Here is a 13,645-nt window from a genome sequence, read left to right on the forward strand (position 1 = left end):
TGGACCACCAGACCTCCGTAGTGGCTGCCCTTCTCAACACCGATAAGGCGTTTCACTCGATCGAGTGGCCCTTCCTCTTCTCTGTGCTGAGGCAAATGAGGATGGGGAGGATTTAATACGTATGGTTTCCTTGCTGTATAAGGGCCCAGTTGCACCTCCGGGTGAACGGTAGGCTGTCTGCCGCCACAAAGATGGAAAGAGGTACTCGGCAGGGGTGCCCATTGTCCCCCTTGCTCTTTGAGCTTGCGGTGGAGCTGCTTGCGCAAATGGTCCAGACTAAGCATTAGTTTCTGACGTTGGAAGAATATAAAGCCAAGTGGGAGGTAACTGCGCTAGACATTATCTATTTCAGGCTGCGAGTCGGGTTGAAGGATAGATCACAGACTTCCCTCAGGAGCCCCCTTTAGCTCCGGTTCTGCATGGGTTGATCAGCACGGGGGTCCAATCTAAGCTGATGCCCAAGCTATACTCACCATAATTGATAAGTCCGCGGGGTGGGCTGAGGACTCCCGGGCTGAATGGGAGGAAACACTGGGGGCTTCAATTTCGGACGAGGTCTGGAGGTACTGCTGTATGCAGACGCAAAAAGTGGCAATCAATAGCAATTTTAAGTTACTACATTTTAAATTCTTGCACCAGTTTTACTTGACACTGGTTAACATCCCTAAGTTCTTCCCGGAGTCGCCAGAGTCGTGTAGGTGGTGTGGGGCTTCTCCTGCCGACTGCTTACACCTGGCCTGGACCTGCCCTCGAATTTACTCCTTCTGGGTAAATGTGTTTGAGCTGGTCGAGGGAATTTCTGGGGTGAGGGTTGCCCAGTCTCCCACAGTAGCCTTGCTGGGACACAGGCAAGGGCTACCTAAACATGTCAGAAAGCTGTTGGGCTTGTTGTTACTGCTGACCAAACAAAGGGGGGCTATGGTGTGGGGAGGGGCTGCCCACCTGAGTATGATGAGTGGAAGGTGGATGTCTCGCGCGGTCACCAACTGTAGACAGACTATGGTGCGATGGTCTACCCGGCTTTCGAAGCGTACGGACATCTGGGGGCCATATGTTGCATATTTACTGTCAAACAGCAGCAGGATATCAGGAGGGTCCGACTGTTCGTTTTCTTTTCTTTTTTATTCTTTTGTTTTATCTCCTCTTTTGTTTGGTGGGTTGGGGTGGTGCCGTGGGTTGTGGGGCAGGTGTGTGCTGAATTTTCTTTTTTGTTATGTGTTACGAAAAAGGAAAAACTGTTTTAAACAAAAAAAGTTTTACTCGAAGGTAACAGGGATTATGGATGAGGTTTTCTCTCCAGTATATAAAAAGGCTTATGGTTTTCTCTGCTTCCTACCGTTTCTTCCCTGTCTTTCAGATTTCTTAAGGTTCTTCTTCGCTTCTAACATCCCATCCCGAGGTCACGTGTACAACCCGATATATGATGGATCCAACTTTCCTCCTTATTTGTTTGAGTCTGGTCGAGTTCTCTGGATGATAGAAGACTGGGAAGATCAACCATGTTCAATGGACCACATCTCGTAACGTGGCCATACCCTCTACAAGAGTAACACTTCCGATAAGGATCAGGAAGTGGATTCATCCCTGTAGGATAATATTTTCCCCCTGTATGTTCCTTTAGTGACTTAGCTGTTATGCAATCCTGGTCTTGGATAAGAGAAAGGGGTAAGGAAGACTGAAGATTTCCATCCCCAGTTACTATCATGAGAACGTCGGCATCCGATCTCTCCAATGTCTCCAACTCTTGATAACTAGGAGGTATTTTTTCCTCTTTGGGTTCCCAAGGATTTGTTATTTCCCTGGAGTGGGTGTACATAATGTTCGCAAAGGAGAGCGCAAAGTTTAGTTGGTCTCTGCTCAAATTTCTGTTCAGATGCAAGGGCAAAGTCTTCCTGCTTATTGGATTGACAGAACTTTATAGCATGTCCCAGCTTTCCACAGGAAAAACACTCTTATTCTGTGACCTGGTAGCCTCTAGGGAATCCAAATTCACTTTGGTCTTCTAGGTTTCTAGATCTTTATCCTGGGAGTCTTTAGGATTCTCTAGGGCCTGGCTCTCACAAGGTGGTCTTAACAAGACTGAGGTCTCTCACCTCTCCTTGTATCCGCTCTCAGGTTTAAGGTTATATGCTGGCTGCCTAATAAAAGGTACTAAGGGAATCAAAAGGAACATGGTGACTAGAGATTTCCTCTTTGCTTGAGGTCCAACATCTTAACGAGAGTTCAATGCCTTCTACTGAGGGGGCAGATTTAATCTCCAGAGGAGATGGGGACTCAAGGGATGGTATCTCTTCTTCTCCTTCTCTTTTTCTGGTATTATCTGCATCTGGGTTTTTATTGAGGGATTCTGTGGGCTATCTTGGGGCCTTATTAGGGCTGGAAATTCCTCACTTTCCTCTCGTTGTACGTCAAACCCAAGGTTGTCTATAGGTCTCTCGGTGGATGACATGGAGGATTTTAAGAGAATTGGACAGAGGAGTTTTCGGGGAAGGTGATGACACATTAATTTCCTACATTACGGGGAGTAAACTTTCCCTTAGCTGTTACGGAATTGGGAAAGCTGTTGGTTTCCCTAAAAGTGTCATTCCAATCTGGATTTTTCTACTTTCTGGATTTTACACAATGTTTAGATTCGCAGACCAGGCATCCCATGAAGTCACCCTTTTGGATTTTAATTGGGTTGGAGGAAAAATTCACTAGCATAAAAATAGTCTATTTTCACACAAGGGGAGAGGCAATATCTTCAAATCGTTTTCTCTGCCTGGCATAACATACAAAACCATGTTAGAGGGGCAGACTACCCAGAGGCTTAAGGAAATTATGATCTACTCCCGAGCTGGGGCAACCCCTTGTTGGGGGCAGAATAGATGGTAACTGTTCCCTTTCACTGTTTTCCATATAGGGGGAATGGGCTGGGCTACCAAAGGATTAAAAGTTATTTTCATCCTTGGTTTTATAAGGGTTCGGGCCCCACACTTTCACATGCTTCCTGAGTCTGATGATCTTGATTCAACAGAGTGGAACCGCTCTGCCTCTAACTTTTGAGAAAAAGGCTGGCTGGGAAAAAATGTAAGATTGGCCGCCTCAATCCTCCTATAGTTATTCTCTGGGTTAGAGATTCCACTATCTAATTCCCCTGATTGTGTCAATTCCTCCCAGTTATTATTTGGGGTCATTTTAATAAGTTGTGGATCAGAGGCTCTAGCAACCTTGTCACTTTCATGGGTTCCACAACTTGTATTGGTTGAGCCACATCCCACTCCTCACACCATTTGGGAAGGAATCATGAAGCAAGATACAGACAACAGATTTAAGTTTAAACAAACAATATTTATTGACTTAAATGTCAGGATAGAAAAAGACCTAACCTGACCGATGCTAAGGTAGGATTTCCCTACCTAAACGAAACTGAGGAAAGTGAGTCAAAGAGTTCTACTTAAGAATCTGTGTTCAAAACCTATACTTTCCCTCGCAATTAATCTATATAATGTGTAGGGATGTCAGCAACCAAAAGAAAGAGTGTCCAACAAAGTTCTGAGCTTCTTCCAGCTCGCAGCTTCTTTTCAGCTCCCTTCGCCAAGCATAAAACAGTTCCAACAAAAGTCTCAAAGTTATATTTAAGTTCAGGATGATACCGTTATAGCAATATTTGGGGTTCCCTTCCCAAAGTTTCAAACACAGTTCCAAACACAAAAGCAGCTCGAGACTCTGTCTCCAAGGCAGTAAATGTTTCAAGTCTCAGGGTTCCCTTCCCCAAAAGTTTCAGTACCACAAAATATCCTTCGTTTCCTTAGGGCTCTTTGCCACACTTGAGCCCTCTTTTTACTGCTTTCAAGTTACACTTCTGTTATGGTTAGTTTTCACACAATTTGGTATTCAATGCGTCTCTCTTTGATTCCACCTTAAAGTTCAATTCACTTTAGAGGTCGGCATATAAAGCTTTTGCTTAGATTTTTTAGTATTCATCCTTTATTGGTTCTGCGTATTGGTAAAGTTGTCATTCAGTTCGGTATTCAATAAACATGGGTTGTTCTTGTAGCACACTTTAAAGTCAACCTGGTGTTTATTATTCTTTTAGTTTACTTCAAATGAAATACACAGCACTCAGACTTTTGAAAACATGCCTCTCTTCAACACGCGACCACTCTGATACAAAGTATTGCTGATTTCTAATAGTTGACAAGGGTTTAACTTGAAGACCTTCGAAAACATGTTTCTGCAAACACGTGACCACTCCGATACAAAGTAGTCTTTTAGAAAAGTTCAAACGGTTGCGCACTGGGTTTCTCACTCATTAGAAACTCACTGGTCACGTTCACAGCTTTCCTAGCAGCGCGGGTCACACAGCCTTCAGCTTTTCAAGACAAGGGTCCTTTCCTGCCCCTCAGGCACCCCTGTGTCGACCTCTGCACAGAGGGGACCAAGCATCTTGGCCACTAGGAAAAGGGAAAGCCTCTCCAGACATCTCCGTTCATAACGTTCAGTCCGCTCAGAGTCCCAGCTCCCACGCCACACATCCATGGGCCGCTTCTCTCTGCAGACCTCAGTGTCTCTGACAAGACTCCCTGCTGCTTGCACCAGCCTTCCTGCTGCTCTCCTCATCGCTCTCCTTGCTGCTGGGTTGAGATCCTATCATACACCTGCAGCCTCTTGACAGGCTGCAGGTGTGTATGTACAATTAGCCCTACCTAACCACAATCAGCGGGAAATACCCCACACCCTCAGTTTTCAGCAGGCATCTTCCTCGTCCCAGTACCAGCGTGATAAAAGAGTGTAGTCTTCATTGTTCTTAGTTGCCTCTTCTTCATCCCAGTATTGGCAATGTTATATAAGGAGAAATGAGGGGAACTGTCTTTTAACAGCCCACGAAGGTTCGGGAAGGGTTGGGTTGGTCGGCAATAGGAAAAGTGGGATACAATGTCTCGCCCAAGGGCACCCCAATCCCAGTTCCCAAGGACCCTCCACCCAGGTGATCCTCCCTCGCTTCTCCGCCCAAGGGTCAGGATCTAAGAGCAATGGCCTTTCCCTGGCCCCCTGTGCAGAGGATCCAAGGGGGGTTAGAAGTGAGAATGCCTTCAGGTTTTTCACACTCCCCTTCAACTAGGTGGCCTTGAAATTGGTTAGCTAAGTTTACATAGCAAAGGTTACAAAGCAAACAGTACTCACCATATTGGTAATCAGTAAAAATATCAATTATTTTTCTGCATTTTATTGCCGCAAAAGTAGATGGAGGGTTGGCGTAAGGTAGATGGAAAGTTGGGTGGGGCAGGTGACTGCGTTTTTCAGCTAAAATAAATGGCTAAAAAAAGAATTTTACCTGTGAACAAAAACACGCATTGTTCTAACATACAACCAAAGCAAACCGAGCAACATGCAACTTTAAGGCCATATGCATATTAAGTTTCCTTTCAGGCATGTGTGACAAATCAACTTCCGGGGCACCAGTGGTCCAGGGATGAATAACTATTTAAAAACCATCAATCAGCCCCACACCTCTAGTACACCAGAAGGGATCCGAGCAGATTGGAAACACAAGCAAATTATAAACCTCCTTGTCCAATTTTGGTAACGTGGATGGAACGGCAGGCTGATCTCTGCAAAGTCTTGGATCGTTGTTAGTTGCAACGCAGCGAAAATACAATTATTACCTAATGATAAAAGGGACTGTCCAGTCAAAGTTGTATAAACGTATCAACTTTAATTACCACAACAGACAATTCTAGCACACTACAAAATACAATCTACCCTGTAATGGAATGCAGAGGACAGACCATTTCAAGAAGGAAAGGGGATGCACTCTGGATACTGACAGGAGGGTAGTCAGGGGAGGAAGGATAGCTTATGGTATTTGTCTTGGAAGCAAGACAACGCAGCGTTACACAGGTCTGACTTCCGATCCTGCACTTAGTAACCAATCGCTGGTATTAAACGGGTTATAAATGAACAATAAAATAAATAAATTGTTGGTAAAGTAATTAAATCGCAATAGTTCAAGGATACTTGGTTTTGACACAAAGGGAGCAATGGGTCGTAAAATGTCACATGGGGCCTTCGTAAAAGGCCCAGGGAGACGAAACTACAATGTACCTTGTGTTGATAGAAGTTCTTGGTGCTCGACAGCGTAGAGTCGGTTTCAGGGCGCTTTGCTGCTTCTACAACAGAATTCAAGATGGGAGACAGCTGCGGATATCAGGCAGCAGGCAGTTTGGCGAGCGGGGCTGGCCGGACGGCTGCAGGCTGTTCTACACAGCGGCTTGGGGCCAGGAATCATTGTCTCAGTGCTGGTTGGTGGGTCTGAAGCACTGGTCGAGGCGTCTCGGCGACGTTAGCGACTGAAGTTCGAGGGGCTTGAAAAAAAACATCCTTCAAGGCTGACTCTGGTTGATGCTTGTTGATGCACTCCTCCTAGCTTCTTCACTGGCTTGTGTCGTCCTTTATGGCTGACGTCCCAAAACTGGAGAGAGTTTTGCAGGCAAGGGCCTTGTCCTTGGTTTGGCACGTCCCTCTTAGGAAGCTTGCTTGCTTGCTTGCAGAGCCTAGCAGGGCACTCTGTGTGCTGGGTACCGGTTCTGGAGCTGCTGGAGGGGATCCTTTGCATTCAGCATCTCCCTCTGTTGCTTGGGAGATGTTTAGGTCAGGGATCTTGCTTCCCTCTTTTGAAATCCTGGCCTTTCCTCCCTGGCGGAAGCTGTAAGGCAGACTGTACCTTCGCCCAGGGTACAAATGAGTTCTTCTTGTTACGCCTTGCGAAGTTTTCAGATCTGCCCAAAAGAGGGGCTCAGCCCTCATCTAATCCAAATGGGCCACAGTGATTGGTGTAGGCTAAGCCTACCTTAATGAACCAATCCTGGGTCCCCACCAACAATCTCCTGTATGCATGAGGTCATAACCAGAGTGCTTTGCACCAGAAAGGGTAAAGGGGTGAAAACATGTAATACTAAGTCCCACCCATCTTCCCATCTGTTGTGGATCAAATGGTCTCTCTGGTTAATTGAGCTCTCTGTGGTTCCTGATTAAAGCGGCAGGTCTCCCTTGAAGCTGTGGCGAGAACATACTTTCTGTCTCCATCAAATCACATACTTCTACCCTCTGAATGGGGTCCCCCCTGTGGGGGTTGCCTACTGTAAACACATGCACCAGACAGGACAGCTCACTCATTAATATTTTAGGACGGGAGCTGGCTTCAGGTTGACAGTGCATATGAAAGGGGCGGTGGGGTTTCCCCGTCTCCTTTGTGTTAGCCTCTATAGCCAGGCCCCGCGTGGGCCTATTTGTATGTTAATTATGTAAAATTGCTGCCACCATTTGCAGAGAGTAAACAAACTGACAGGGCGGATCCATGTAGCCTTTGATAGTTAACTAGGCTGGCCATGGCAGGAGTAAGGTTTTGGCCCTCCCCCTTCTGAGATGCATCATGTACTCCACCTGTCAGATCCCAACAAAATATGACAGGAAGGACTGCGCCTGTAGGCTGCGTCCACCCAGAGTACACAGGTTGTGTATGCCGTGCGGTGAGCATAGGAAACTGCGTGCGGATTAGTCACACACATTTTCCAGAGGTTGATGTACCATCATTCAATTTCATATAAAATTTTGAAAAAGCCAGGCAAGCGCACACCCACTTGGTCGAATTCCTCACAGCATGCTACTTCGATACATTTCTTCCACCTCGACTCAATCTGTTGCAGCTATTGCATTTTTTGCAGGATCCTTTTTTTGTTGGGCCCATCACTAGATGACTTGACTGCATAACCGGCAGTTTTTTAATTTGGCGAGTCCCAGAGTGGGCTTCACTTCCACAACCCATACACTGCTCATATGCATATGTATTTCTTTTCACATCCACATAGCAGGTCCACAGTGCCTGTCAGATACCCTTGGTTAGCATTAAAGGATATCAAGTCTCTAGCCTTCTGAGTTATTGGAAGAGATTCTGCATGGTTATTGGCCAAGATGTGATATTTGGTGCTGATCACATCAGCCAGGCATACGTGAGGGTTGGTTCTCATCTATTTAGGAGCTTACATTGAAGGTCTGTTTTCTAGACCGGTTATACACAATGTATCAAATGATTTGCAACCATTTCACTGAAACTTTAATATTGACACACGCTGAGCCACTATGAGGAACAATTTGATATTTTTAAAGCAGAGCAAACATGAGAGGAACTGATCACGTGGAATAAAATTGTGTTGCAACCAATGGAGGGTAGATGGTTTCTGGCACACAGATGAGCCTTGTGCGGCCAGGTTGTTTCATTTACACGGTTTACAGATGTAGTTACTCTAGTTATATGTTGCACAAGAGACCACCCACCTCATGCTCTCTATCTCAATGCCCCACTGACAAATCACTCACTCAAAGCATTCACCATCAGTCTCTGAAGCGGTTACTCAACCCCATGCACCAGGACTCTAGCCAGTGGACCAGACAGACACAAAACCAATGACATTACATCTCACATTTGCTTTAGATATTTTAAATACAAAATACAACTTTTAAATGAATAAAATACAAGTGCATGATATCTACATGTTAGTGATGGACCCTCTTTTTCTCCGGCTTTGAAAGGACAGCATGCAAGGATGGGTTCATATCAAGCTTAAGCTTTCAAGTCTCCAATTCTCAAACTAGCAGTTTAACAATAAGGTGATGGGATTCATATCAAAAGCCTGATATTAACCCATTCCTACATGCATCGTAACTATTTGAAAGGACTGCAGAAGGAACTACATCAGGACTGGACAGCACCTGGTCAGACGCCAGCTGGGGTTTTCTTCACATTTAGTTGGATGCAAAATATGAAATACACCAAATCATAAGACATTAACTACAATAACAACTTTTACTCTTGACAGGAGTAGCACAGAAATTAAAATACATCATGTAGTTTAAACACTGTTGGAATGAGCACAGGGAAGGATTTCTCTATCTTAACAAGTGTTTATGGGTCCGATTTTTAAGCTCCTCCACATGTTCAAAGAGTTATAGTGCTACTTTTAGATTGAGCTTACCTTACATTTTGGACAAACAAAGCCACTCATATTTTCAACAACACCAATTATGGGTAATTTAACTTTATGGCAGAAGTTAATTTCTTTGCGGACATCCTGGAGAGATACTTCCTGCCATTAAAGAAAACAGAAACCAGTAAAAATTAACATTTTCAAAATGTATGTCTGCCAACTTGCAACTAAAACTAATAAAGTCAACAAAGTGAAGTAAACCATCAAATTTGAGTAACAGGAATAAAAACACAGTGCAGCACCTCTACTGCTAGCTAGACCTGGACCTTGTCAGCCTAGGTTTTAATTTAACCACAAAATTTAAAAAAAGACATTGAAGATCACGTCGGCTTTACAAGGGCCGGTCACACAAAGCACAAATTATAAAATCACTATCTAATTCTATATTCTGATAGGAAAGGTTTCTACGAAACACATGATAATAGCTGGAAAAAGTGTATGTGATATAATGAATAGGAAGGCTAGAATAACATATGGGTTAAGCCTCCGAGGATCCTAAAAAACAACATATGATCAGCCTACAAGCGTCAAGCATAATCACTGCAAAAGGCTTCGGAAGACCAGTCAACATGGAGGACTAATGAGCCCTGGCCTCCAACATTTGACAAACTATACCACTAGTACACAAATGTTTGCAATTTTAAATAAGCTGAAACAGCCCGTGTTATCCAGTGTGATCAAGAAAAGGGTAAAATGAACTGCACCAATGTAACAGTTTCAGAGCCAAATTGCAAACTAAAAAACCTCTACCAGTTTATACTCACTTCCACCTTCACTGTGTTAAAAGAATTGTGTGATTGAAACACTTTCAGAAGGGTGAACTTCACATACTGAGAGGATACACCTTCCAAATAGAAGCAGTCAGATCCATTAAATAACAATCAAAACAGGATAGCTTAGTGTTTGTTGCAAGGCAAAAGAGATTATTCCCACTTGGTTGCTGTTTCAAAACCACAAGCTGAACCTTTTTGATCTCTCCCTGCAAGAAGCAGCACTTGGAAATGTGTCATCAGAGACCTTTTAAGACCTGGACTGCACTTTTAATTTGATCCAGTATGGCATATTGTAAATATGCTCTGGCATGCAGTAGGTATGTTGGCCAATGGGAAGTCATGTTTCTCAATACCGATGATTTGATCAGATATCATGACCTGGAATAGATTTTAGCCGATTTTGTTTGGAATATTGTAAATTGTATTTGATGTGCGACATGTGCTTTTATGGCAGGACTACCAAAATAAAGCTGAATTGACCTTGACCTTGAAATGTGCAACAAAGTGCAGAAATTCAGTCGAGTTCTAAATGATCCCTCATCTCATGCCCACAAAATTATCTCTATAAAATTCACAAAAGAGCAAGGATTTAGTTATTTTCATGAGTTGCACAAATGAAAAATAATCACTTTTGATTCGCTTTGCAAGTTTATGCGCATGGGAGGAGAGTTCTAGTCATGAAAAAGAATCAACTCCCACAAACTTGACCTAGTCACTGCCAAGCATCTTTACAATCTCCTGTTCCTTCCTATAATTCTAAGCTCACTGGACCAGACCCTAATTTTACATCCAAGAGAGAGAACATATGTTTTTTGTTGTTCATGAACCGCTTCATATACCCCAATGTTCCTCATTCTGCCTTCCATTTAATCTTTTCCCGTCAAATATGGCGCGTTGTCTTTTGTGATAACGCGCTACGCCCGTGTCTGCCCCTCTCACATATTCACTCATGTCTACAGTATGTCCCCCGTTGTGCTTTTTCCCTCACACTTAAACATGTCTCTAGTCTACCTATTCTGAAAAAAAAAATCTTGACCCATCCCTCAATAGAAATGATTATCCCCATTTTGCCACACCCTTTTCTCTTTATAGTTAAAAAAAAAAACGTTGTAATTGTTGAACTTATAACATAGGGAACATTTGCAGTGGTAAGATATGCATTAGTTACCGTAAAAGCATTTCTGACGATTATATCTGCTTAGATTCACATACTGTGCATATAGTCTGACATCGAATGGTAACCGCAGAGTATAACATCTTGTCTTTCGAGAATCGAAAGGGGACGTCGACATGGGTGTGCCTGTAACACCATCCCTATGTGACGTGTAGTGCACCCAAAATCCCTCACGAGTCAAAGTCCCTCCGATTGTATTTTTTCTACCGTGAGGGAGCCTTATGACTATCGTAAGGGAGTACAGAAAAGAGAGAAATTAGTAAGACGTCTATGTTCCTTCCATCCGAGCGGGGAGGAAGGTTGGGCGCATGTGAATCTAAGCAGATACAATTATCAGAAATGCTTTTACGGTAAGTAATGCATGTCTTCAGTTGCTTGTTAATCTGCTTAGAATCCATGCTGTGCATAGACTAGCGAGCAGTTCCCAGAGTTGGAGGTGGGTTGTGAGAAGGAACAGTAATGAAAAGATCTCAGTACTGCTTGTCCCACCAGAGAATCCGACCTAGAATGAGTGTTTAGGCAATAGTATTTTGTAAAGGTGTGTACAGAACTCCAGGTTGCTCCTTCGCAAATGGACTCTGGGGAAACATTTTCAATGAATGCTATGGAAGCCCCAGTGCCCTGAGTAGAGTGTGTTCTAGGCTTGAATGGCAGTTCTCTCTTAGCAAGAGTGTAACAGAGTGTGATGCATTTGACAATCCACCTTGAGATTGCTGATTTAGAGATAGAATCCCCTTCTCCACCAGCTGCCACTGAAATAAAAAATTGGTTTGTCTTTCTCAGTGTTTTAGTTGTGTCCAGGTAAAACATGACTGCTCTATGCATATTTAATGTGTGTAGGCTTCTTTCGGCCATGTTAGTAGGGTTCTGGAAGAAAGTAGGCAGTTCTATTGATTGGTTCACATGGAACTTGGAGATCAATTTAGGCGCAAAAAGAGGGTGAGTGCGCAGAACCACCTTATCTGTGAACAGTAACGAAAGGGTCTAGAACTGAAAAGGCCTGTAGTTTACTAACCCTTCTTATAGAAGTGATAGCCACTAGGAAGGCTGTCTTATAGGTAAGATCTTTGAGACTTGCCATATGCATACGCTCAAATGGAGACCCCATCAGTCTGGTTAATACCACATGCAGGTCCCATCTGGGAGCTGGATTTGAAATGGGGAGGGGGGTGAATCCTCTTGACCCCTTCCATGAAATCCTTAACAACTGGTATCTTCCACCATGACACCTTTGTTGTGACGTGGTGTAGGCTGACAGAGCAGCTAAGTGAACCTTAAGGGAATTAAAAACCAGGCCTGAGTCAAGCAAGTGAGTCAGGTACAATACAATGCGAGTAGGAGAGCAGTCAATGGGATTGATGCCCTTTGTATTGCACCAGATAAAGCGTTTCCACTTACTGGAATAGCAATATCGGGTGTTACGTTTCCTCGCATCCTTAAGTATGTCTATGCATCTCTGAGGGAGTTGTAGGTGTCCGAACTCTATGACCTCAGGAGCAAGCCCGCTAAGTTCAATGTTTGCGGGCATGGGTGAAGTGTCTCCCCTTTGTCCTGAGACAACATGTTGTACGGGCAAGGTGGTTTCACTGGGGGAGATAGACATCTCCATCAGATGAGCGAATCAGGGTTGGCGGGCCCACATGGGGCCACCAATATCATGGTGACTGGTTCCTGGTGCATCTTGTACACTATCATGTTGAGTAGGGGAGTCGGGGGGGGGGGGGAGTTGGCGAGCGTAAACAAATTTCCCTGGCCATGTGATCCAGAGTCTGTTTCCCTCGGAGCGTTTCTGGGGGTACCGGGAGGCGTAGTCTTGGCATTGAGCGTTCTCCAGAGTTGCGAACAAGTCGATCTCTGGGAAGCCCCATTCTGCGAAAACGGAGACTATGTTTTTCATGTAATCGCCATTTGTACTCCACGGGTAGTGGGAAATCTCTGCTGAGTACGTCTGCCAGAAGATTGAGTTCCCCTGGAACATGTTGAGACAACAGAACATGTGTTTGAGAGCCCATTTTCAAATGTTATGCGACAGTTTGGACAGCCCTGGAGAGTGAGTGCCCCCCTGTTTCTTCAGATTGTACATGGCTGTGGTGCTGTCTGTGAGGATCAGGACTGTCTTCCCTTGCAGTTGTGTCTGAAAATATTTCAGTGCTATGAATACTGCTAACAGTTCCAACAGGTTTATGTGGTTGGATGCTATGTCTGACGACCAAAATCTGTGCGTTGTTTGTTGAAGCGGGTGAGCTCCCCACCCTGTGAGAGATGCGTCTGTAGTGAGAGTGGCCTCCACTGCGGGGGTGGTGAAGGATTTCCCCTTCAAGAGGTTCTCCCTCGACCACCACCGTAGCGAGAGAACGAGGGCTGGTGAGATAACCACTAGATAGTCCCATTGTCCGCTGGCCTGACACCACTGGCTGTTGAGCCACTCCTGCATTTGACGCATGCGCAAGTGCGAGTGAGGAACCAAATAAATGCATGACGCCATCATTCCTAACAGTCGCATAGCCTTGCATACCGTCACCTCTCTACTAGCTACACATCGAGGGATCTGAAACAGCATGTTTTGGACCCTCTCGTTTGAGGGGAAGACGAGGCCGTCCTTTGTTCAAATTAGAGCCCCTAGGAACTGCTTGACTTGACTGGGGTTTAAGCTGGACTTCTCGTTGATGGAG

The 13,645-nt window shown here is 44.5% G+C and overlaps 1 protein-coding gene across 2 annotated transcripts in view; it reads right to left on the bottom strand.

The window, feature by feature from the left end:
* The window catches only part of NUBP1 (NUBP iron-sulfur cluster assembly factor 1, cytosolic), a 339,483-nt gene that overhangs the window by 131,653 nt on the left and 194,185 nt on the right, over nt 1-13,645 (bottom strand). For both annotated transcript variants that reach the window (XM_069647833.1, XM_069647831.1), the window contains one exon: nt 9,015-9,125. In XM_069647833.1, coding sequence (XP_069503934.1) covers nt 9,015-9,125 — 111 coding nt within the window. The remainder of the gene's footprint in view (nt 1-9,014; nt 9,126-13,645) is intronic.

Source organism: Ambystoma mexicanum, chromosome 2q (genome assembly GCF_040938575.1).
Source record: "Ambystoma mexicanum isolate Mex_15411 chromosome 2q, UKY_AmexF1_1, whole genome shotgun sequence".
Taxonomy (NCBI): domain Eukaryota; kingdom Metazoa; phylum Chordata; class Amphibia; order Caudata; family Ambystomatidae; genus Ambystoma; species Ambystoma mexicanum.